Below are 25,460 nucleotides of genomic sequence, written 5' to 3'. Positions count from 1 at the left end.
TATAGTGTAATATGTTTATTATTGTCCAAACCCTTTTCCCAAGTGCCTCCAATTCTGCTTCCGTTCGAGTTCGGTGATGAACCTTCAGATATGGCTAGTACAACCACCGTCAGCTGTGCCGTTGCGAAAGGCGATACGCCAATCGATATCAATTGGATGTTTAACGGTGACATGATATTCTCAAATGATGGTATATTAATATCAAAGAGTGGTCAGAAAATTAGCATCCTCTCGATAGAGTCCGTTCAACCGCGCCATGCAGGAAATTATACGTGCATCGCTAGAAACAGGGCCGGTTTGGTAGAGCATACGTCGGAACTGAAAGTCATTGGTAATGGGTTTGTTTTCGTTTGCAACATTTACTGATAACTGTTATTTTTGTTAGAACTCCAACAACATCCTTTATATCCCATACGAAATGTTTTGTCTTAAAGTGCCCCCGATACTTCTGCCGTTCGAGTTCGGTGACGAACCATCGGACATACACAGCACCACGACGGTTAGCTGTGCTGTGGCGAAGGGTGATACGCCGATCGAGATCAACTGGATGTTTAATGGTAGCAAAATTTTCTCTAACGACGGTATAACGATCACTAAAAGTGGCCAGAAGATGAGCCTTCTTTATATCGAATCAGTACAAGCACGCCATTCGGGAAACTATACCTGCGTCGCACGTAATAAGGCTGGATTTGTTGAGCACACGTCGGAGCTGAAAGTAATTGGTAGGAGACAACGACAGCTCAATTTGCAAAATGTTTTAAATCCTTTTATCTTTACCTTTCCTGTTAAAGCTCTCCAATAACGATTTCTTCCCCTTCTTCTATATTCGACCGGAATTGGTTTTCTCCGTCTCTAAAGTCACACCTATAATTATGCCATTTGAGTTTGGGGACGAACCGTTCGATATCTACAGTACTACCACCGTAACGTGTGCTGTCACTAAAGGTGACTCTCCGATTGAGATTATTTGGTTATTCAATGACTATCGACTGCGAACTAGCGATGGGGTACTTATAACAACTAATGGACAGAAAATAAGTTTCCTATCAATCGAATCTGTACAACCACGTCACGCCGGCAACTACACCTGCATTGCAAAAAATCGTGCCGGCGAAGCACAGCATTCGTCAGAATTGAAGGTTATGGGTTAGTTGGGTTTTGAGAGCTATAATGATACCTTCTTTTAAGTTAGTTTACTTCCGCTGATTTTTTCAATGTCCATCCCTTGCAAATCCTAGTTATTCCCATTATCATGCCATTCGAGTTTGGTGAGGATCCGTTCGATATATACTCCACCGCTACCGTAACTTGCGCTGTAACGAAGGGTGATTCGCCGATAGAAATTAGCTGGTACTTCAACTCGTACCGTTTGCGTACCAACGATGGCGTACTGATCACACCGGGTGGACAGAGAGTTAGTATGCTATCGATAGAATCCGTACAACCCAGACATGCTGGCAACTACACCTGTATCGCCAAAAATCCTGCTGGATCTTCGCACCATTCAGCAGAGCTGATGGTTATGGGTATGAGCGTAGGACTCTAAACGCATGACGTGCTTTTAAAATATTTTCCATTGATTCCTTCCACATCACAAACCAACCCATTCTGCTGATAGGGTGATAAGTGTAAGAATTAGATGTTACTTGTGATTGTCCATGTATCTCTCATCAGTGTTGCCGATTATTTTGCCATTTGAATTTGGCGAGGAACCGTTCGATATCTACAGCGCTACCACGGTCAGTTGCGCCGTAACGAAGGGTGATCTTCCTATAACAATTGCTTGGCTCTTCAACGATCGTCAAATTCATAGTGGCGATGGTGTGTTGATTACAAACAGTGGACATAGAATCAGCATACTGTCTATCGAGTCGGTTCAACCACGACATGCAGGAAACTACAGTTGTGTGGCTAACAATAAGGCGGGTACTGCCGAATATTCATCCATCTTAAATGTGATGGGTTAGTTCATACTACTTCAACTATCTATAGTGCTATTAATACTCGTGCTATTGTATTTCTACTCCACAACACACATACTATTATCTTACTCCATATTCCTAACAAGTCCTGCCCATAATACACCCGTTCGAGTTTGGAGAGGAACCGTTCGATATCTACAGCGCGGTTACGATCAGTTGCACTGTCACCAAAGGTGATCTACCGATCAACATTAACTGGACATTCAACAAGCAAGCAATGTTGTCTGGTGATGGTATTTCCATCACCAAAAGTGGCCAACGCAGCAGTCTACTTTCGATAGAATCAGTGCATCCGTGGCACGCAGGAAACTATACATGTGCCGCTCGTAATGCAGCTGGAACTGTCGAACATAGTTCCGAGCTGGTCGTAATAGGTTGATACCTTTGCTAAGTTACATACATTTCCATTACGCTTTCCTGTTTCGTTTATACTCCTGGCATCCCTGTACATTTTCTTCACACAATCGAAAATCTGGTCTGTCTGATCTATAGTGGTCCCGTACATCATGCCATTCGAGTTTGGTGATGAACCGTTTGACACCTCTGCGATGACAACTGTGAGCTGTGCGGTGACCAAGGGTGATATGCCAATAGAAATTGTTTGGTCATTTAATGGACAGCCATTGTACACGGGCGATGACAATGGTGTCATCATTACGAAGAGTGGCCACCGTGTCAGTATGCTGACGATCGAATCAGTTGGCTCACAGCACGCCGGTAACTACACCTGTCTGGCGCGTAATAAGGCCGGTGAAGTGCGTCATATCTCTCAGCTGAAAGTGTTAGGTTGGCTTTAATTAATTGCTGGCTGTTAAATGTTATTTTTCCTTCCCTTGTTTGTCCTTTTTCACTCAGTTCCACCCTCAATTACACCGTTTTTCTTTGGAGAGGAGCCACTAAATTCGGGTGAAAGTACTGCCGTAAATTGTATGGTTTTTAAGGGTGATGCGCCATTGGAGATTCGCTGGTACATGAACGGCAATCAGCTGCCTACGAATGAGAACGGTGTAATCATAGGACGTGTTTCGGAGCGACTAAGTTCGCTTAGTATCGATCCAATAGGCTACTTCAACCGAGGCTCCTATGAGTGTCGGGTAAAAAATCGTGCCGGGGAAACTTTTCAATCTGCCGAGCTAGTTATAAACGGTATACCATTTGTTTACGTTTTTCAACTAATATTTCCATTCCTGTTTTCCCACCTTTCAACACAATTGTCCTTGGTAGTGGTTCCCACAATCATGCAGTTTAGTTTCGGCGAAGAAATCCTCAACACTGGAGACAGTGTTGCCGTCAATTGTATGGTTGTGAAAGGCGATTCGCCACTCGAGATTCGTTGGTATTTGAATAACGTTCCAATATCGTCAGAAAACGAAGGCATTGTGGTGGTAAAACTTTCGGTAAAGCTTAGCTCTCTAAGTATTAATGCGATCGAGCCACAGCATCGTGGGTTTTACGAGTGTCGCGTTAAAAACAAAGCGGGTGAATCGTCTTCAAATGCGGAGTTGATCATAAACGGTTTGTCTTTTTTGGTAGTAGTAATTAAAAGATTATTTGTTGTTTTCCCTCTCCAATAAAACGAAAACTCCTACTTTTGTGGTGAAGCTCTGCCGATGATTAATCCGTTCCACTTTGAGGATCATGTCGATTCGGAGGAAAGCGTCCAGGTTACCTGTCATGCATCGAAGGGCGATCTACCGATCGAAATTACCTGGCTGTTCAATGGCAAACCCATTCGTATTAGTTCAAACATTGAAATCACTTCGATCGGTAAAAGATCTAGTTCGTTAAGCATACCCTCTGTCGGAGCAGATCATTCCGGAGTGTACACGTGCACTGCAAAGAATGTTGCCGGTAGCCGGAACCTGTCGGCTGAGCTGTTTGTTAAGGGTATGGTGTAGATTGCGTATGGTGGAATAGTGCTAACCGCATAAGTATGCATGTGTATTGCGAAGGTTTACTCTTTCGTTTACTTTGTCCCATTAATGCATGCATTTGTTTCCATTGATATTAAACGATACACATTTACATTATTCCCAAACTCCGCCATGTAACGGTGCAGTTCTTCCGAAAATATTTCCGTTCTCCTTCGGCGAGGACCCATCCTACATCGACAGCTTCGTGACGGTGCAGTGTGCGGCGACGATTGGCGATTTGCCGATCGTTATCGAATGGCTGCACGATGGTAAACTCGTATCGAAATCGAACGATTACGGTATGTCGATAGTGCACTCTGGTCGGCGTGTCAGTACACTGACGATCGAATCGATTCGAGACCATCATGCCGGTAACTACACCTGCCGTGCCCGGAATCAGGCTGGCACGGTCGAGCAAAGTACTCAGCTGATAATAAATGGTTTGTGATATTGCAAAAAATGCAACTACATATCAAGCATTTTTCCCATTCTCTTTCTCTACTACCTTCTCACGACTTCTTGGGTCGCTCGCTTCCGTAACTCCTTGGCGTTAGTTCCGCCCAAAATATTCCCCTTCAGTTTCGGTGAAGATCCAATGAATGAGGGTGATTCTGGTTCGGTGCAGTGTAACGTACCTTCGGGTGATTTGCCGATCGGTATTAAATGGTACTTCAATGGTGCTGTGATCGAGGATCTTGCCACTACAATCACAAACATCGGCAAAAGAGCAAAGGTCCTGACGATAGATTCTGTAGCTGCACGCCACGCAGGAAACTATACCTGCGAGGCATCAAATCTTGCGGACGTAGTACATTTCAGTGCTTCTTTGGTAGTTAATGGTACGGAAAAGCCTTCAACTTAACGTGTCTTTGTTTTTTCATCCACCTCCACGTTCCAGTTCCGCCCAAAATAGTTCCCTTCAGTTTCGGCGAAGAGACGATGAACTCAGGAGATTCGGGATCGGTTCAGTGTAATGTGCTTTCGGGTGACTTTCCACTTTCGATTAGGTGGTATTTCAATGGGTATTTGATTGACGATCATACTGTCACGATCACGAGCATTGGCAAGCGGCTGAGTGTGCTGAACATTGATTCCGTGCATGGACGACACGCGGGCAACTATACGTGTGAGGCACAAAACCAGGCGGACACAGTGTCCTTTACGACGGAGTTGCTAGTGAATGGTTTGAACATAACTTAGTTATTCGTAACTATATTTTTATTTATTGCTCTTATTAATCTTTCTTTGGTCCTCCACTCCTGTGCCTGTTAAACATGTTCTGATATTCTGAAGTATTCTGATCGTATCTGAATGTTTGGAATGTGTCCCCAAATACGCCATAGTTAACGAATATAGCTTTCCATTTTATACAAACCAATATTCTAGAAGAATCGTGTTAAACTTCATTCAATTTCCATTAACAAATGTACACTCAAAACATTTGGTACATTTCAGTTCCTCCAAAAATAGCTCCTTTTACCTTCGGTGATGAACCCTTAAATTATGGTGACTCAGCATTGATCTACTGTAGCATTACGTCTGGCGATTTTCCAATCAAAATTGAATGGTATCTGAACGAAGTCGCTGTAGATCAGTTGGATCCATTCTATAACATAAATCAGGCAGATTTTGGAAAGAAAGCCAAAGCACTATCAATTGACGGTGTCAACGAACGGCATGTCGGCAACTATACATGTCGTGCAACAAATCAGGCAGAGGTGGCAACCTTTTCAGCGATACTAAACGTGAATGGTTAGGAAACTTCTTGTTGGAGTTGTGCTTTATAATGTATTGTTTAAGATCTTCCTGTCCATGTCCTTGATTTTCACTGGCATTTAATTCCGTATGGTATGATGTTCTTATCTTCCAAAAAAGCTCCTCCAAAGATAGCTCCATTTGTGTTCGGTGAAGACGCGCTTAATTACGGTGATTCCGCATCCGTCCAGTGTAGTGTCATATCGGGCGATATGCCGATAATGATAGAATGGTTGTTTGACAATGCTTCCATTTCGAAAGCATCCTTTAGCGATAGCGTAAACATAGCCGACTTTGGCAAGCGCACTAAAGCCCTAGCGATAGACGGCGTCGATGAACGATATGCGGGCAACTACACTTGCAGAGCTACAAATAGGGCTAGCTCGGCATATCACACAGCAGAGCTTATCGTTAATGGTTTGTGTATTTTCCAATAGTAACATTGGGTTTCCAATCTTTCGTTTCTTCCCTTGCATCCTGTCTAAATTCTACCTTCGTTGGCAAAAGTTCCGCCCAAAATTTTACCATTCAGCTTTGGAGCTGATCCCATGAACTATGGTGAATCGGCATCAATACAGTGCAGTGTAATATCGGGAGATTTTCCCATGACGATTGATTGGCTGTATGATGGGCATGCGATCAGTACGATTGACAGTTTGCACGGCATCACGGCCCTTGCGTTCGGGAAGCGTGCCAAAGCGCTGAGCATTGAAGGAATTACGGCAAGTCACGCTGGCAACTACACCTGCCGTGCCACCAATGCTGCCGGTGTTGCAGAGCATACAGAGCAACTGATTGTGAACGGTACTTAGATGTTGATCACTCTCTCACCTCTCATTGTTGTTTTCCCTTCCCCGTTTTAGTTCCACCTAAAATATCGCTTATAAATACAGGAGAGAATCCGACGTTTGTCGATGAGTTCTTTCAGCTTATCTGCACCGTTGTACATGGTGATCTGCCCGTCGATTTTGTATGGTTGTACAATGGTGAAGTGAATCTTCATTCGAAGCACATCCCGGGTGTACGGATCGAAACGAGAAAACGTGGCAGTACGCTGAGCATCGAGGCTGTACGTGGGGCCCATGCGGGAAATTACAGCTGCCAGGCTATTAATGAAGCAGCTGCGACCGTAGCTACCGTCGAACTGATTGTAAAGGGTTAGTGGGATTATTTCTTTTACTCTTTGACTCATACGTGTAATGGCGGCGGTATCATGTATGAGGTATCCTGTTACGTCCACTTCCTGGTATCTTCTGAGACCGAATAATAGAAACGCAATTGCAGCATCCTAGGACGTTGATGATGCAGAGCCTAACCGTTATAATAAACTACAGCTGTACGATGGCACAATCAAGTGTTAGGAACATCACCCATACTGCATCGTTGATCTGTTTTCTTTGCTGCAACAAGTGCTTTCGACGTCCCTGCAAATGATCCCAATAAATTCCTACTCCTTTCCTCAACAGAAAGCACTTTTCTTCGCTGTTTAATGTCTGTCTATAGGGCGAACTTGGGGCGATTCCTTTTACCCTCAAACTATTCCACATCCCCGTTTCCCTTTTTTGGTTGTAGAAAAGAGTGCATTTCGAATGTGTTTCCGTAATTTTGCGCCTGTACCATACGAGAATACTCATTCGTAATAGTGCCATGTAGTGCATGCATATCCTTACAATTTCCTCCCATTTTTTAGTTGTCCCATTTATTGCTTTCTTATGATTAATGTGACCCACTGTATTATTAGTTCGGTTTGGTTTATTCATGATGACGGTATGTGTTGAAACACGTCCGGAGTAATTTTGCTTCTGGCATTTCAATTATTTAAGTATAATAGAAAAGCCATTAAACACCATTTGCTTTTTTTCGCTATGGCGCATCGACAAAGAAAAGCAATTGCTGAAACAAAATAAACATCGTGAATGCTCCCAGTGGACCTAACTAATAAACGTGGGAAGAGAAATAGAATGTTGTCTAATTATCCTTTTTCTAAATCTCCAACTCGGTGTCGTCGGCTGATTATCTGTATCTGATCGATGTAAACAGTACCTCCAAGGTGGATTCTTGAACCAACTGATAAGGCCTTTGCTCAGGGTTCGAACGCCAAGGTAGAATGTAAAGCAGATGGTTTCCCCAAGCCACAAGTCACCTGGAAGAAGGCTGTTGGTATGTATGCTGGAACTGGCGTCCAAAGAAAGAAAATGTTTTAACCGTCCCAATTTCTTTGCAGGAGACACTCCCGGCGAATATAAGGATTTGCGCTCAAATGATTCAAGCATTCGTGTGGAAGAAGGATCTCTTTTCATTCAAAACATTCAGAAATCGAACGAAGGATACTATTTGTGCGAAGCCATTAACGGCATCGGATCCGGGTTGAGTGCGGTTACGCTGATCACCGTTCAAGCACCACCAGAATTTGTAGAGAAGCTTCGCAATCAAACTGCCCGCCGTGGTGAACCATCCGTATTGCAGTGTGAAGCGAAGGGTGAGAAACCCATTGGCATCTTGTGGAATATGAACAACATTCGGCTGGACCCGAAGTCGGATAATCGGTACACGATTCGTGAGGAAATTCTTCCCAACGGTGTTACCTCAAGCCTTTCCATTAAGCGTACGGAACGAAGTGATTCGGCATTGTTCACCTGCATGGCAACGAACGCATTCGGCAGTGATGATACTAGCATCAACATGATCATTCAGGAACCACCAGAGATGCCGTACGCGCTGAAGGTGTTGGACAAATCTGGCCGAACTGTGCAGCTGAGCTGGGCTAAACCGTACGATGGTAACTCTCCGTTGAAGCGTTATATTATTGAGTTCAAACGATCGCGGGGATCTTGGGAAAATGATATTGATCGAGTGATTGTACCTGGAGACACGAATGAGGCACAAGTCCAGAAGCTAAGCCCCGCAACAACTTACAATATTCGCATTGTGGCTGAGAATGATATTGGTGTATCGGATCCTTCAGATGTGGTAACGATCATAACGGCGGAAGAGGCACCATCTGGTAAACCACAAGCGATCAAGGTTGAGGCAATTAACCAGTCGACACTGCGCGTCAGCTGGAAAGCACCGGCTCGGGCAGAATGGAATGGTGATATTTTGGGATACTATGTAGGATACAAACAGACCTCCATTAACACTCTGTACGTGTATGAAACCGTAAACTATTCGCCCGAGGGTGGAGAAGGCAAGGAGCACAGTCTGGAGATCAATAACCTGAAGACGTACACGCAGTATTCGATTGTAATTCAAGCGTTCAATAAAGTTGGCGCTGGTCCAATGAGCGACGAAGAAAAGCAGTACACGGCCGAGGGTACACCTGATCAGCCACCAAGTGATACGATGTGCACAACGCTAACGTCACAGACGATTCGTGTATCTTGGGTAAGCCCACCCTTGGAATCGGCGAACGGTGTCATCAAGGGTTACAAGGTGGTGTACGCACCAAGCGATCTGTGGAACAACGATAAGAACAAGGATTACAAGAAAACGGCCTCCAGCGATACGGTACTGCATGGTTTGAAGAAATACACCAACTACACGATGCAGGTGCTGGCCACGACTTCAGGTGGTGATGGAGTGCGCAGTGCGCCGATTCACTGTCAAACAGAACAGGACGTCCCGGAAGCACCGACTGCAGTGAAGGCTTTGGTAATGTCCGAGGGATCAATTCTTGTTTCCTGGCAACCACCGGCACAGCCCAACGGTTTGATTTTGCAGTACACCGTGTACATCAAGAGTGGAGAACAAGAACCAAAAAGCTACAAAGTTCCATCCTTCCAAATAAACTATGAAGCATCGGGATTGGAAAAAAATCAAAAGTACGAATTCTGGGTAACGGCCTCGACTACCATCGGAGAGGGTCAATCCTCCAAAACACTGTCTGCCATGCCGAGTGATAAGGTTCCAGCCAAGATTGCTTCGTTCGATGATAAGTTTACGGCTACTTTCAAGGAAGATGCTAAACTACCGTGCTTGGCCGTGGGATCGCCGACGCCGGACATTACCTGGAAGATCAAGGGTGTAGAGTTTGTACCGAACGAACGCATCCGTCAGCTGCCAGAAGGATCACTGTTCATCAAGGACGTTATTCGACAGGATGCTGGTGACTATACCTGTACCGCGGAAAACTCGATCGCCAAAGATTCGATCACACACCGACTGATCGTGCTGGCACCACCACAATCTCCACAGCTTACACTAACGGCAACAACAACGGATTCGCTCTCGGTTAAGCTGAAACCTCATGAATCGGATACCGCACCTCTGCAGGGTTATACGTTGCATTACAAGCCCGAGTTCGGCGAATGGGAAACAATCGATGTTGCGCTGGAAGCACCGAAATACACAATCGAAAAACTGTACTGCGGATCACGCTATCAGGTGTATGCAACGGCTTACAATACAATCGGAGCTGGAGAGCCATCGGATATTTTGAACACACGCACAAAGGGTTCGAAACCACTCCTACCGGAAAAATCACGATTCATCGAAGTTTCATCAAACTCGATCACGTTGCATCTTCCCGCATGGAAGGATGGCGGTTGTCGAATGTCTCACTTTGTTGTTGAGCACAAGAAGAAGTACGTACGAAGAATTCATATGCGTGCACGTAATGTGCTTGATTCTAACTGGATGTTTATCTTTGTTTTAGGGATCAAATTGATTGGAACCAGATTTCGAACAATGTCAAACCGGGTGGAAACTTTGTAGTGTTGGATCTTGAACCTGCTACCTGGTACAATCTTCGCGTGACTGCTCACAACAATGCTGGATTTACTGTCGCAGAATATGAATTCGCTACTCTCACCATCACGGGAGGTAAGATTTCAATATTACAATAGTAGCGCTTTGTTATGTGACGGTAATTAACATTTTAATAGGATTATTATTTTATATTTTCCATAAATGCTTATGAGATCGGTCATACAATTTTCAATAAACAAGCTTAAATACAGTATTTGACTGTCAAATACATCACATTTCACGATTCGGTTTAGTTTCGAATCGATCACTTAGATAATCATCAAAGCTATTAAAAAAAACTAATCGTTATATGTTATTTCTTTGGGTTCTTCATAATTTTTATTATTTGCCAATATTCAAATGTTCCGCTTTGTTTCGTTAATTTTCAAATAGTTTTTTTTCTTTAAATTTCTTAAAATTTGCTTAAATTTCTTAAAATTAAAATTAAAGTTGAAATAATTTCTTTCGTTTTACATTAATCATCATTTAAGCTTATAATTATGATTTCAATCATTGTACTTTAGATTTAATTAATTTTAATCGACATTTATATGAAATATCTCTGAAACAACCATCAGAAAGCAACTGAAGCAAGTCGAGATAGTTTTCTGTTTTGTCCTCAAGAGAGATAATCCATTTTTACAAAACAAACCCATTACACTAGTTATTTTACGATCACATTGTTCCCACAAAAATATGAAGCAATAGAAAATGATAATCAATATTGAACAATATGTCGTGTATAAAAAAAATCAGCCGAAAACGGCACCCGGAGCGGCAATCTGTATTTTAAAACAAATCCAAGGGATCACTTATCTTACAATGAAATTATTGGAAAGAAAAACGTTTATCTCAAATTTGAAAATCCAAATTACTTTGTAATATAATCAGAACACACAAAAACACACGATTCCACATAAGGATTAACACAAATTTTGCTTACTTAAAATTCATATCAATTATTAAACATCGGTTCCTCGACCAGAGCTGAGTATAAAGAATATACTTTTCCCATAAAACCATATTTTGTGATTACAATTCACATCAACATTCATGTTTGTTGTAAATTAGAAACCAAAATAGTTAATGCGAAGAGTAACAAAAAGGGTTACGAACTAATTTATTTTTCGGTTTTTTATTTAATCCATTTGCTATTGTCATCTTCATCTTATCCCATACACATTCTAGAGAACAATGTGTGCATAAGCCACATGTAAATGATTTTTGGTTGTAGTTTTCAACATTTTTCAATCAAACTTTCAAACGTTCCAAACAGTTAATGCTATGTATGTTACAAATAGCCACGATTTACTCGTTACATTACCAGTTCTATGCACACTTTCCATAAAGCTTGCCATGTTTCCTTGAATGTTTTATTTCTATTAGCTCCGTTGTAGTTGTTACTAGTGTTAAATTAGACAATGTTACTATAACTTACCATTTATTTGTTGCTGTCGTTACTTGTATGTTATGTCAATAGTTTTCTTTTCCTTAAAGGCACACGTGCTCTAAATCGCGCTACATATCTGTAGCCTTACGTTCAGGCAACCTCACTTAAAGCTCTTAATATGTTTCAAAAAATTTTAAACTTTGATTCGACTGAACAAAGATTGATGGAAACTGATGTACACAGAATCGTCGAAAAGACGACAGGTGATCGTTGTTTTCTTCCGATTATTCAGTTTATTATTCCAAACCTCTCTGTAGTGTGATGATGGTGATGTGTAAAATCGTTTTAATTAAACAAAAACAATTGTGTTCAGTTTTGCCCGTCAAATCCAAGTTGTTTTTTTTATAGAAGAAAACTAACTATTAATGTATCCCCTCAATCTCTCTTTCTTCTTCTCTTTCTGATTGGTTGTTTCAGGGACAATCGCACCCACACGCGATATACCCGAGCTAACGGCTGAGGACACGATCCGTATCATCCTTTCCAATTTGAACTTAGTAGTGCCAGTCGTAGCCGCTTTACTTGTTATTATAATTGCGATTATTGTTATATGTATACTGCGTAGCAAAGGCAACACTAGCAAAGGTATACTGATTTTAGAAAATCTGTTTTTTTCTCTCTTTTCTCTTTCTTCTTTTTCTCGGAATTTATTGCATCATTATCTAATTATCTATTTCGGGACGATTCTGTCACTGTACATGCAATTGGGAATGTTATTACTCGTGCTATCTACGTTAAATGGAACCATTGATGGATATGAAACTTATTTTCATTGATGTATCTTGTTGTGCTATCATACATTGTTGGAACATTTATCCCAATTGTAAACACCAACGAAACAAACAATAATGTATCGACGCAGGAACGGTTGCGCCCAGCTTTGGCTCTGTGCAACCAGGTACGATCTACCCACCGTGGATTCCGCACTGGATTGACCTGAACGTAATGGTACCACTGATCGCAACCGTGATCGTGGTGGCGGTAGGTGTATTAGTAATTTGTGTAGCAATCTCCCGACGCCGAGATGACGATCCCCGATGTGGACCGAAGGATGTATACTGTAGGTTTCTATTAGTTATTATTGTTTGTGCCGTTGGGTGTGTTGCTGGGTTTTGTAAAGTGTTGCCTAAAAAAAGATGTTACACGCACTTTGCCTGGCCAGTCAGCACAACAGTGACAGAATTCAACCCAGTTGTAGATGTTTAGATAGGTACAACTATTATCGAATAATGTGTATTATTTTACTTCACCGCCAAATTCCTTCATCAAGACGATGTCGTGTACAATCAGTCAATGGGACCGGCGGGAGCTGCTACACTTGACAAGAGGCGACCGGATATACGTGACGAGCTGGGATACATTGCACCACCGAACCGTAAGCTACCACCGGTACCAGGATCCAACTACAATACCTGCGATCGAGTGAAGCGGGGAACTGTAATAAGTGAGTATAACCCTCCTTGGTGACCTTATTGGTGGGGCTCGTTTGGTTGAGGTTAGGTTACGGTAATTTCATTGCTGCCTTGCTTCTAAAACCTGTTCAAAACATACTGTTATCATCATCGTAATTGTAAGTATGGTAAAGTCTGAAAATGTAACAAAACAAACTTTCGTAGTATATTACCATTTATATGTTTAGATGTGACGCTTGTTGCGACTTTTTTTCAATGTTCCAATTGTCAGTTTTATACAAAAAAAAAACATGATCTTTATTTGTTTGTATTTTTGCTTCAAACGTGAATTTCAACATGTGTTTATTGCTGCATTGATATACTTCGTATTTATTATACTTTAACCATGATTCATTATAAATGTGATAAGAATGTGTTTTTACTGGTTATTACCAGAGCCTGGAAAAATGGTTTTCAATTTTAAGGGGAACCGGTTGCTTTTTATGTATTGCTATCCTAAACCGTTATGTTAAGTGGTTGCATTATGGTATTTTTATTACTGCTACTACTGTTTTTTTTTCTTTTATAAAAATCATCAACATATTGTTTAGCATTACGAATTATAAGTTTTCATCGTCATAAATTTGAATATAATTTGTATTGTGTCAAATTAGGCCATAATCCTTCCATAAAATCCAACCATACCACTTGGGATCCGCGACGTCCGTTGTACGAAGAACTGAAGAAGGCACCACCACCATTGCCAAGACGTTTCAACCATCCGCCGGCGTGTTATGGTAAAGTTTTACAATTGTCCTTCTGGTTTTAATCACGTGCAAGATCTTCGATCACAAGATATATGAATGTTTGTTTATGTAGGTGTAACCATTGGCATTTTAGTTCGATTGTTTCATTCTATAGTTTCTCCATTGTTTTAATATGCTTGCTGCAACACTGTGACTTTATAAATATGTTTTAGATTACACGTTTTTAAAAAAATCTATCTTTCTATCTCTTTCCTAAATGTTCACTATGTAAACACGTCTAATCGATTGGAAAATTATTTGCAAACCTTAATTACACCGTTCGTAAACTACCACGTAAACTATCCACTAACCTTCTACCGGGCGTAATAAAGACAAGGGTAAGGCGTACAAAACTATTGGTCTGTTGTGTGATTTTACCAGATACTAACGATATATATTGTAAGACAGTATAGTTGGGATTTTTTGTGATACTAACCACCATATGCTTGGCTAAAGCGTTACGCAGCGTTACATGTTAAATGACGGTTCGTTTGCTTGTCGTTATTGCGTTACACTAGGCATGGAGGATGAGATTTGCCCGTACGCAACGTTCCATCTGCTTGGATTCCGGGAAGAAATGGACCCAACAAAGGCAATGAACTTCCAAACATTCCCGCATCAGAATGGTATGGGTGGTCCAGGGCATATGGGAACGATGGGATCAAGCATGGCCATGCAGGTACCCAGCCACGTACACTCGCGATCCGGTTCACAGTCAATGGTAATGTATAGCCTGTGGGGTCCAAACGACCCGTTGCTCCATGCTAGAATAATGAGTCCCTAATGTTTTTAGCCCCGACAGAATCGTTATGCTCGCAAAAATAGCCAAGGAGGTCAGAGCAGCATCTACACACCGGCACCGGAATATGACGATCCGGCCAACTGTGCTGAGGAAGATCAATATGTAAGCACGACTTCAACGCTGCCTTTGCCCGAAAAGAATGATATTTGATTGTTTCTTTTAGCGACGTTACACACGCATTAACTCTCAGGGCGGTTCGCTCTACTGTGGCCCAGGACCTGAGTACGATGATCCAGCCAATTGTGCTCCGGAAGATGATCAGTACGGTTCGCAGTATGGTGGCAACTATGGTACACCTTATGAACATTATGGCTCCCGAGGATCTGTTGGACGTCATAGCGTTGGTTCGCCGGAACCACCACCACCACCACCACGCAACCACGATACGAGCAACTCGTCCTTTAACGATTCCAAAGAGAGCAACGAAATTTCCGAAGCAGAATGTGACCGCGACAATGGTCCACGTGGGAACTACGGAGGTAAGTAGCGAAAGAATATCAATTTCAGGAAACCAATGGGAGATTTTTTTTTATATTCCCAAAGACGAAACGTTACACAATGTACAACAACATACACATTATCTTCGACAGTTAGCATTCAGCTCAATATCGCTCCCATCTAACGCTAGCTCTGTTTCCCTATTTTTATATCTTTTTTGGCCCGGTTTTGTGCAACAAAAATGACCAATGATCTCACATTTCCAATCGACTTGTAATTGCTATCTCGATATCGATATGCATCTATGCAGAACCATCTGAGGGTGAGTTGCCGGCGTATTAGTTGTGCCTGCAATATTACTTCACCAGTTCAGTATATGCATTTTCCCTCATGATCTCATGAACAACCGATCGTTCATAACATTTTGTGCTCACACATGGTTGCATCTGTTGTCACTTACCTACAATCATTCTTAGCAATTAGCATACAAACCTAATAGCAACTCATACTCGTTCGTTCTTTTACGAATCAACCGAGCATCATCATATCCGCTACGCAATCATACTCATCTCATGTCATTATACTTTTGTTACGTGTATCAATCACTTCTTTGGAAAGTATTTTGAAGTTACTTGTTCTAAGATACTTAAACTACTTTGCTCGATACAAACTCTACCAAACGCATTATTCTTTCTTAAAGAAGAAAATACCACGTTTAATATCAAAAATTTTATATAATTTTACATACAAAAAAGAAGAACAGCTGCCACTATACAAAACTTTATATTTTACGTAATATTTAAATGGTCTTATTCAAATGAACTGTTTTATGTGAAACCGTATTAACAATTCAATATTTATGAACTTAAATTATTAATTAGTGAACTTAAATGATTACGAATGAATACGTACGAATTTATAATTTAGAGACGTTATACTGTCATTTTATCATCTCTTCATATGTGTGCTCATGTTTACCTAATATCCATGTTTGCGTGTTAACATTCCTCTGATAAGAGATTATGTTTTAATTGCATCCCCCTTTCTTGCATGCATTTGCGTTTCATGTGTAGCAATACTGCATAATAATGTGTGTTTTAGAAGCTAGTTTTATTCCGTAATAACTCCTACGCTGAATTTCATTGAAAACAAAAAAAGATTATTTGTTATGGTCCTTAGTCACCCTAACCATTGTATGGCATTATAGTCCACATCATATCGCGAAAGTATCTGTGCTGTGCCGTTCATAATATGACTATCAAATTTTAACAAAACTTATGGTTTTCCAATCTCTTCATATTTTATGATTTTTCTTTCTTTCTTTTTTTTTTGTTTTCTGTCCACGTCCAATTGTATTCGTCTCTTTGTAAACACAAACTGTTATTAAATCAAAACAGCTTCATCGAAATCCAACGATGCTATTAATGGTGACGAAACAGAGAAATTATTGAAAAGGTAATTATGTGTTTTATGTTTTTTTGGGACGGGTCTTGGGTTGCGTGTATGTGTGTATATGTATGTGTAGTTAGAATATTACTTTTATTATTTTAAATAATGGGATATGGATTTATTAGTGCTTTTACAGTGCATGGCCATACTGTTAATGATTCTGTTTTCAAAAGGGAAGGTTTTATTTTTTTTAGCCTGTTCTGGTAATTGATAATGTACAGATTAATGAAAGATACTACATTGGGCACACATTTTAGTGGTCCTTCATTTGTCACTAATTGCGTAAGTATTAGAAGGATATTTAAAACGCCAAAGAAAAAGAACGGTCAATTGTGTGTGGGATTTACATTAAAAAATCGTTTTGTGTTTGTTCCTTCCCAAACTTTTTGCTATGAAGTTTTTTTTTTATCGTGTTTTTGTTGCTCTGTTTTATTTATTTTTATTTGTTTTAGTGTAAATATCAACTGTCTGATGTATCGAATGACACACTTATTAATAATGCAAAAGACACAAAAAAATATGTGTGTGATTGCTTGAGTACCAATTCATGTTTTATTGCGGTTGGTTGAAAAATGTAATATATTCGAATGACCAAGAAGCCTCCTATAAAATGCACATAAGTAAATAATATGTGAATGAGATGACTCTTTTATACCAGGATGCTGTTTTTAATAGGATTAATATAGTACAGCATTTTTAAGATCAAATAAAATCTGATCGTTCATAATGAGCACATTGTAAGTTGTAAAAAAAATTGCAAATGGAAAAAAACTTAACCTTTTTTTTTGCAGTACACTATTTTGGAGACGTAAAATTAATTATCTGTATAAGATATACTAACATAAATCCATTTCACATTTTTTATTCTCCGCTCTCGTTACATCGACAACAGAAACGAAGTCAAACCCAAGTACACCAAACAAACAGCAGCCTCCGGTAGCACAGGACTCACAGCCTACGATACTATGGCAGTGTAATCTGTAAGCCACGAAGTTCAACCGTGCAAGTAGCACTCTTCAATCCTTCATCAACTGGTAATTGTTGATCAAAGGAAAATATGATGAATGTAGCGGTTGGTGTTGTACCCTCCCAAGTAGAGTATGATGCCGGCATCAGTATGTACGGGGTATGATTTTGCCACAGGTCGGTGGCGGGTGGACATCGGTGTGTTTGCAGCAGGGCGATTAGCAACAACGCACGATATTAGCGCATTATTTGTTTTTGCAACAAATTAACCATGCTCGACCAACGCCAGACAACGCTCCTTGGAAATAATTTCTTATAACTCTGCAGTAGTTGCGTGTGTATTTGTGTCCATTGTACAACGCATCCTCGTCAATGGGATGATCAACATGATCACCTAACCCGTCGTTACTGATACTGTTGACGAATGTATCTTGACTGCAGTGGTTCTTACGTTTTATTGTGCATATTTTAGTGATATGACTAATATTATTAAACCGATTTTACTTCGCATTGATATTAATATGAATTGAGTTAAGCAAGCGAACCAAAAACAAAACGGCAAGCAAAATTTCAATAAGTTAGCTTATGTAACAGAACAGTGCGCACACTTTTTTAGTCACCAAACGATAGCAGAGAAACTGTGTAAGTCTAACACTTTTACGACTATATATATAGCAACTAGTATTTAATCCCTTATATAAACTATACCCTGGTCAGCTCTGTGAAACATTGTGCAGTAATGAAAAAAAAGAAGCAAACACAACCATATGCGATAGACTATTATACAAATCGTTCACTTTGACTACAGGATAAAAAATTCACTGCAAATAACTAATACGTTAGCCTTGCTGAGAATCAGTAATTGTCCAACCAGTAATGTAATAGTATACAAGCAACTGTGAGTCAACCATTTTGTGTGCATAAGTGGAGAGATTTCTTCCAATGCTGGTTTTTCGATGAAGCTCTCATACAAGTTAGTGCACCGAAAGCAAACAACAATGACCTACAGTGAACAATGGTAGCAATCCAGAAGACCGGGGAAGCTTTAATTAAATGCACACTTGCTTAAACTTATCTCCTTTTTAATACTTTCACCGTAATTGTGTGAAATGCGGTAACAACATGTCAACTGTTGTCATCATCACTGTCCAGGGATAATAGTGTTTAGGCTACAGAGTAATTTGTAATGTATTAAGAGTCTGAAGTACTGTGCGTAATAGAATGTGATGGGAGAAAAGAAAGAAAAAAAGCAAATGAGTAAACGAAAATGATAGCACTCACAGATAGGCGACATTTGTGACAAACAACTTTTGTCCTAGCGAGAAACCATTGTTAAAAAAAGGCTGCCAACCATTTGTTTGTTCATTTCACGCGTACTACTAGCACATCTACCGGGATGGCGGAATCGTAAGAGAGTTTTCATGCGTGATAGTAGCAATAATACGCAACACAGAGTGGAGAACCTCTAACCTTAGTTTAGTGTATGAGTTTCCTCTTTCGTGGTTTCCCACTCGTACAATTTACGTGAGTAGAAGCGGGAATAATTGTTTGCATTTTGATATTTTTTTTAGCGAAAGCTTTCGTAAAGCTTGCATAATGAGCAGTATACACCAAACAAAAAATCCAACTGGTAGCTAGGTTTTTAAACAAATTGGACGCTCGTTCCGGTCGCTTTCGGATTGTTAAGTTGTTGTTAACATTCACGAAAACTCACTGCAACGCGACGATGTTTGCTCAATCTATTGCGAATGACTTATTAGCTTTTTTTTCCTAGGCCTATTTAACGTAACGTTCGAATGAAGTAGATTTTGTGTTTCAAATGTGTCAAGTAATTAAAAAGGTACTTTTTTATATCCAGAGGTAATCTAGTAGAGTTGATGAAGACGGGTGCTACGAGTAAGTACGCCCTTTTTTGGTGAAGCAAGTTTATAGCTGACAGACGGTTTGCTTCGGTCGCCCGGTAGAATTCTGTAAAGTATTGGCTCTTTGCCATCTTATTGTCTCTCTCTCTGTGTAAGTGTGTTTATGTAAAACGCAAACCAACAACGCAAATGCAATTATGATTTAAACGATTTCTTCCAAATAATATACCTTTGTTGGTACGCTCTTGCGCAACTGATGAACATTCATTGTAAGGAAGCTGCAACAAGCCAGAAAGTAATACGAAACCACCTAAAAATAGTCGCTAAACGAACTTTTTTTTTTCGTCGTATATGGGGTCATATGTGGCACAGTTTTGTGACAGGTTCGATGTGAAGTGAAGCGGGGTATGGCTTACACTTTGGGAAAGTTTTTTTTAGGCAAAAATGAGAAGAAGAAAAAAACAGAAAGGTTAGAAAAGTGTAACTTACCAGTACATGTCGTGTTTTCCTCAACTTATAAAACTACTAAACCGTATCAGTGTGAACGTAAATAATGCAGTTAAAGAGAAAATAGCAACTTATAGTCATTACTACTCCACCCTTTCACCCAAAACAAAACAAACAACAACAAAAAAAAAACATAACGAAATGATAAATCGATTAAGGAAATTTAAACCAAATTAGTGGTAGTAAGTAAATTATAATCAACACAAAGGTACAGGTGCATAAATGTTCGAAAACAAAGTAAAAACATACACACAAACAAACGAATGAGATTGATTGATACATTGGTTGAGCGAAACGAATCCGTTTTTTTTCTTTCTGTTTACTAACATAAGTACGCTTTCTTTGTCGTTATTCCTGCGAACGAGAAAGCGGAATGATTTCTTTTAAATTAATTCTGTTCACAATCAGTTTATTGAACAATGAAAATTGAAATCAGCTTCTAGTCATTTTCTTCCAGCATTGTTCAAAATTAGCCCTAAAACTGTGTTTCCAGTATCTTTTTTAATTTTTGTTTTGCTGTGTGTGATTCAGTGTTTAAAGCTAAGTCAAGTGCCATAATTTGTGTCTGAAGCTTTTTTTTGTTTAATACGTTCTACATTCATACATGCCGTTTGAATCAATGTATCGATAGTTCTTATACCAATCTTTCAACTGAACAAATTCAACGGACAAAAGAAATTTAATCAAAATTATGCAACAATTGTTGTACAAACCAAATAATAGAGCATGGATACGAAATAACTGCTTCGTAACATATAATAATATTTAGCGGATGTAGTAGGTAGTAGGTGAGACAAAAAAACCAATGCATTTATTTACACTGTTTGGCAAATGGATCACAATTAGGGTGCGGTTATGTTTTGCTTTGCAGAAAACTAATTATGATTTTTGTGTTCGTAACAAATTGCCGTCTTTTTTCATGAGTTTTCGTTTTATACGCTTCATATAAACGTACCGAATACTTCTTATTCTACTTATGAGACGTGCAGCATTCTTTACCGAAAGTTATCAAACAAAAGTAATTCTTTGAAAAAAAAAACAAAAGAAATAACAAGCTCTGTAGTATAATCCCTATGATACGCTCGCAAAACATGTAATCAATGTAATCACTTATGGAAAAGGTGTGTGAAACTATGTTTAAGAAATTGATAAGCTGATTCAAACCGTTGCATTCGATTTGCGAAAAAGCAAACCAAAATGGAGAGCAAATTAAATGAAAATGCATACGCGAACAATCACTGTTCCATTAGCGAGAAAGATAGACCGAGAGAAAAGCAAAGAAAAAAAGAAAATAACAAATTTCAGTAACATTACCCATTAAATGTAGTGATTGATAAATTGCTTGCTTGAATATTGTCAAACAGGAAAAGCTTAGATCAGAACGTGAAGTACCAAATCCACCGTAAGGCGGATGGGGTTATTGAAGGGTAATTGCAAAAAAAAGGTAAAACGATTCGTACGAACAACTGTACCGAATCCCCGGACCCATTTGGTGGCTCTAGTAATTGCAGAAAAGAAAAGAAAACAAAAAACAAAAACAAGAACGAAAAGAAACGCAAAACGTAAACTTCACTAATGAGCATATACTCTTTAAATTTAAATAATACTAGAAACGTAAGTAAGCTAACTAATGAAACAAAAGAATCAGAAACATGCAGCCAAAATCAACTACTAACAGACAGCATACGAAACATTGCATCACGAAACTATTCAAAAGCAAAATAATGCAAACTATACAGAATTTTCAGAACTACTCAAATTATTACCAGACAAAACAAAACAAAAACACCCAAAAATCGAAATAAAAATAGTAAAAAGAGGAATGTTTTTAATTAGAATGAAACATTCGAACATTCGCAGTTGCAGTGCTTGCAGAGCTCTTTTAAAATTCAGGAATTATTCAACTATTATGTAACCTAAAACTTGTGTATTTTTGACCCTCTCCTTCCCTATCGGTACAAAACGTAACGCTGGAAGCATACCACCTTTATTATTTATCTTTAATTATCTCTTTTATAATTTGGTCAACTCCTTTTATCACAAAAATTAAAAAAAGAACATTTAACAGATATGTTCTTCAATACTTACAGTTTCCAAAATACAGAAAAGATGACCGTTTCGTGGTCAAACCGGCTTGAAAAATTACTTTGACTTGACTTGGTTTTTGGGATCGAAAAATCCCTTTTCGGAAAAAAGCACTTTTAAAATTTAAAACAACAAGAGAGCATCCATTAAAGGACGTAGCGCTAACTGCCGCAAGGGACCGCTAAAATCCAAAATCCAAAACGATTTTTCAACACCAAGATAGCATCCATCAAAAGAGGTACCACAAACTACCGTTCACCAGCTGAGTGCTTCATATAGCGGTCTCTTTCCCGCTTGATATCATTCATTGATAGTCATTCGAGATCCTTTACTATTGCTTGACTGGATTGAAAGAGATCGAAGATTATTTTCCCTTCATCGGACGCTCTCATACTATTGATCACCAATACCAGATCATCTTCAGGTAAAAGTGAGTGTTACCTCCTTCGTTGGATGCTCTCGCCCGGGGATAGAATTTCGCCCTCTAGAAGATGTCGGATAAACGAATCATCGGAAAATGCCGCTTCATTGTAGATTGTTTCGGACTTCCTTGCAAAAGTGAGCATCATTTGGATGCAAATTATTACAATTACACTAATTGTGTATATTTTGACTAAACACGTCTAATACCGACACTTTATTGAAGCAACGTACCTGTAATCTCACAATGTATCTACTCTCCTCGATTTAAAGCTTACTGTAATAGTTCTCATGAACCACATAGTCCTTCGTAATGTCTGCGAGTGTTTTGCAACCGGCAAGGGCCATCGTCAGGTCTAGCTCGTTTCGCAATAAATCCAAAACGTGCTCTACGCCTGCTTGTCCATTAACGGCCAATCCCCATACTGCTGGACGTCCGAAGAATACCATCCGTGCGCCAAGTGCTAGCGCTTTGAAGACATCCGTTCCCTGAGTAATGCCGCCGTCAAGAAATATTTCCACACGATTTCCAACGGCTGATACAATTTCCGGTAAAGCTTCAATCTGAAAAGAAAACGTCAATAAACGTAGGAAGATAGCAATCCAGCGTCAACAAGATTGACTATGACCGACCGAAGCGGGAACGGAATCCAGTTGCCGAGCGCCATGATTCGAAACAAATATCCCGTGTACGCCGAGATCGGCCGCAATGATGGCGTCTTCTCGAGTCAGTATGCCCTTTACGATGATGGGCAGTTTGGTAAATCCGAGCAGCCATTTTACGTCGTCCCAGGACAGGGTAGGATCGAGCTGTTCGGCAATGTACTCGTTGATGCCTGATCCACCCTGACTGCGAATGCTGGAGGCTTTACCAACGAAGTTCGCCATCCTGGAAGTAATCGAAAAACGTGTATGAAGGTGAAGTCATGATACAACTCACATTCAAATGACTTAAATACTTTGAAGTTAGCTAAAGATTAAAATGACTTTAAACAATTAATTAATTCGATCACCACGACTCCATCATTTAGAAATCACTCAGGAGTTATTCAATGATAATGATGTCTGTATCATCAGCGTCTATAAAGATCTAAATTGAACAATGGATATTCTCCGAATGTTCTATCTCCGAGTCTCAAACGATTCTTTCAACCGCTTTGTTGAAGAGGATCAATGAGGAATCACAATGTCCGGATAGATGTGTATTTGGTGGGACTGGAAGGGAATCATTTATTGTGAGTTGCTTCGGTATGGTCAAACACAAAATTCAGATCTCTTCTGTCAACTGCCTGGGACATTTGAAGTTTACTGTTAACGAGAAATGAGTGATCAAGATCATGAAGATAGTAAATCAATCACTAAAATGTTTCACTCATTACAATTTCAATGAGAAAGGCATTATGAAGGTACCTATAAAATGGTAACAAAATTATAGCGGTGGCGGAGAGAAGAGTTGTCTAATTCGCACTAATTCCAAAGTATCGTCATCACTGAAACCAGTTCCGGAAAAAACAAGTACACGAATGGCACTTACGTCAGATGAGGCGGTAGTGAAAATTTGTTGCGCATATCTGCCCGCCGTAAACCAAACAGTGGCGCATCCACCGTCAGTACGATCGCACGATAACCGGCCCTTTCCGCCCGGCGTACCAAACCTTCCGTCAGCTGCCGATCACGGTAGATGTACAGCTGGAACCACTTCGGTGCGTTCGGTGTCGCATTGGCCACTTCCTCGAGCGAACTTGTACTGATCGTGCTTAGTGTGAAGAGCACCTGTCTGCTCGCGGCTGCCTTCGCATTTGCCACCTCACCCTCGGGATGGGCCATCCGTTGCATGGCCGTGGGCGAAATGGCGATTGGCAGTGCGAAACGCTCACCGAACACGGTACAGGTAAGGTCCCGGGTGGCGCCACCCTGCAGCATCCGTGGTCGGATGCGTATGCGATCGAAACCGGTTCGATTCAATTGGAGCGACAGCTCGTCCCCAGCACCACTCCGATAGTAGTCGAGTGCATTCCGGGGGATAATTTCGTGCGCCCGTTGCTCGTAATCACGCACCGACACCAGTGCCATGGCTTGGGTAGATTGATAGGAGGTCCGCCTTTGTGAGGTTGATAGCGAGATAGACACGTCTGAACGGTTCGGTGGACCAGATGGAACTGTTTGTCGTTTGAGTGAATAAAAGTGACTTTGCAGGTTTCATGTGTATGAAGGAAGCTGGCGCAATGATAGTGAGCATTGTTTACAATCAAGTTATTAACTGATAACAGTCGGTGGGTGCTGGTGCTGGTGGTAGAGTTATGAATCCAATCCCCTTCAACACGTTGGTTTACGTTGATTTGTAACCGACAGCAAAATGTGTTTGAAAACTCATTTTTTTCTATTACCTATTGTACAAATATTTTTAAAAAATCTTTAATCTTTTTTTCGTATCGAAATTTTAGCCAAAAGTAGTGTGTGTTTGTTCTATCGAAAGAAACAGATGGAAATATGGAAATTAATATTTCATTTCTCACCTCACGCTCACTAGCTTTACCGATCATCTTCCCTTGATTGATAACGGCTTATAATGGAAAAGGAAAACTGTCACCCAGTCACTAAACGCTAAGCAATTGTCGCGTTTGCGAACGCGATTCAGAAACTTATGCTAATTGCAAAAAGTCGCTATACGTGTATTTTCAGCGAAAAATCGGTATTCCAAGCGCGACTTGTATTGAAAATACCCTTAGTCTTTTTGGAGTAATTTAAGAGCGAAATTTATAAATTCATGTTTTTTAATGTGAATTTATTGAAATAATTTTCTTAAACAGGGTAAGGAACTTGGTTCCTCGAATAACTTCTGGCACAGACATCTGAGGGCATGGCCGTCCAAGAAGAAAATATAGCCA

The 25,460-nt window shown here is 40.1% G+C and overlaps 2 protein-coding genes across 44 annotated transcripts in view; one reads left to right on the top strand and one right to left on the bottom strand.

The window, feature by feature from the left end:
* The window catches only part of LOC125767942 (Down syndrome cell adhesion molecule-like protein Dscam2), a 54,444-nt gene extending 32,558 nt beyond the window's left edge, over positions 1-21,886 (top strand). For 13 of the 43 annotated variants that reach the window (XM_049434958.1, XM_049434937.1, XM_049434944.1 and 10 more), the window contains 12 exons: positions 7,691-7,810; positions 7,875-10,233; positions 10,305-10,471; positions 12,709-12,906; positions 13,117-13,290; positions 13,912-14,034; positions 14,562-14,764; positions 14,846-14,947; positions 15,009-15,324; positions 15,594-15,605; positions 16,681-16,738; positions 17,625-21,886. In XM_049434958.1, coding sequence (XP_049290915.1) covers positions 7,691-7,810; positions 7,875-10,233; positions 10,305-10,471; positions 12,709-12,906; positions 13,117-13,290; positions 13,912-14,034; positions 14,562-14,764; positions 14,846-14,947; positions 15,009-15,324; positions 15,594-15,605; positions 16,681-16,738; positions 17,625-17,709 — 3,917 coding nt within the window. In that variant the 3' untranslated portion in view covers positions 17,710-21,886. Of the gene's footprint in view, positions 1-1,674; positions 1,963-2,837; positions 3,129-3,206; positions 3,498-3,584; positions 3,870-4,041; positions 4,336-4,449; positions 4,735-4,793; positions 5,079-5,350; positions 5,648-5,770; positions 6,068-6,157; positions 6,455-7,690; positions 7,811-7,874; positions 10,234-10,304; positions 10,472-12,263; positions 12,432-12,708; positions 12,907-13,116; positions 13,291-13,911; positions 14,035-14,561; positions 14,765-14,845; positions 14,948-15,008; positions 15,325-15,593; positions 15,606-16,680; positions 16,739-17,624 lie in introns of all 43 variants that reach the window. The other 30 variants (XM_049434970.1, XM_049434975.1, XM_049434962.1 and 27 more) reach the window with 15 other exon arrangements.
* LOC125767957 (uncharacterized) lies at positions 20,460-24,857 on the bottom strand. Its single transcript, XM_049435004.1, has 3 exons — positions 24,107-24,857; positions 23,206-23,461; positions 20,460-23,136 (listed from the first exon to the last, which is right to left on the bottom strand). Exons 1-3 carry the CDS (start codon positions 24,643-24,645, stop codon positions 22,840-22,842), a joined length of 1,092 nt encoding a protein of 363 aa, XP_049290961.1. The 5' UTR covers positions 24,646-24,857; the 3' UTR covers positions 20,460-22,839.
* Between the last annotated feature and the right edge of the window lie 603 nt (positions 24,858-25,460).

The sequence above is a fragment of the Anopheles funestus genome, chromosome 3RL (genome assembly GCF_943734845.2).
Source record: "Anopheles funestus chromosome 3RL, idAnoFuneDA-416_04, whole genome shotgun sequence".
NCBI classification, from domain to species: domain Eukaryota; kingdom Metazoa; phylum Arthropoda; class Insecta; order Diptera; family Culicidae; genus Anopheles; species Anopheles funestus.
The sequence above is the reverse complement of the archived record's forward strand: the minus strand, read 5'-3'. Positions and strand labels throughout refer to the sequence as shown.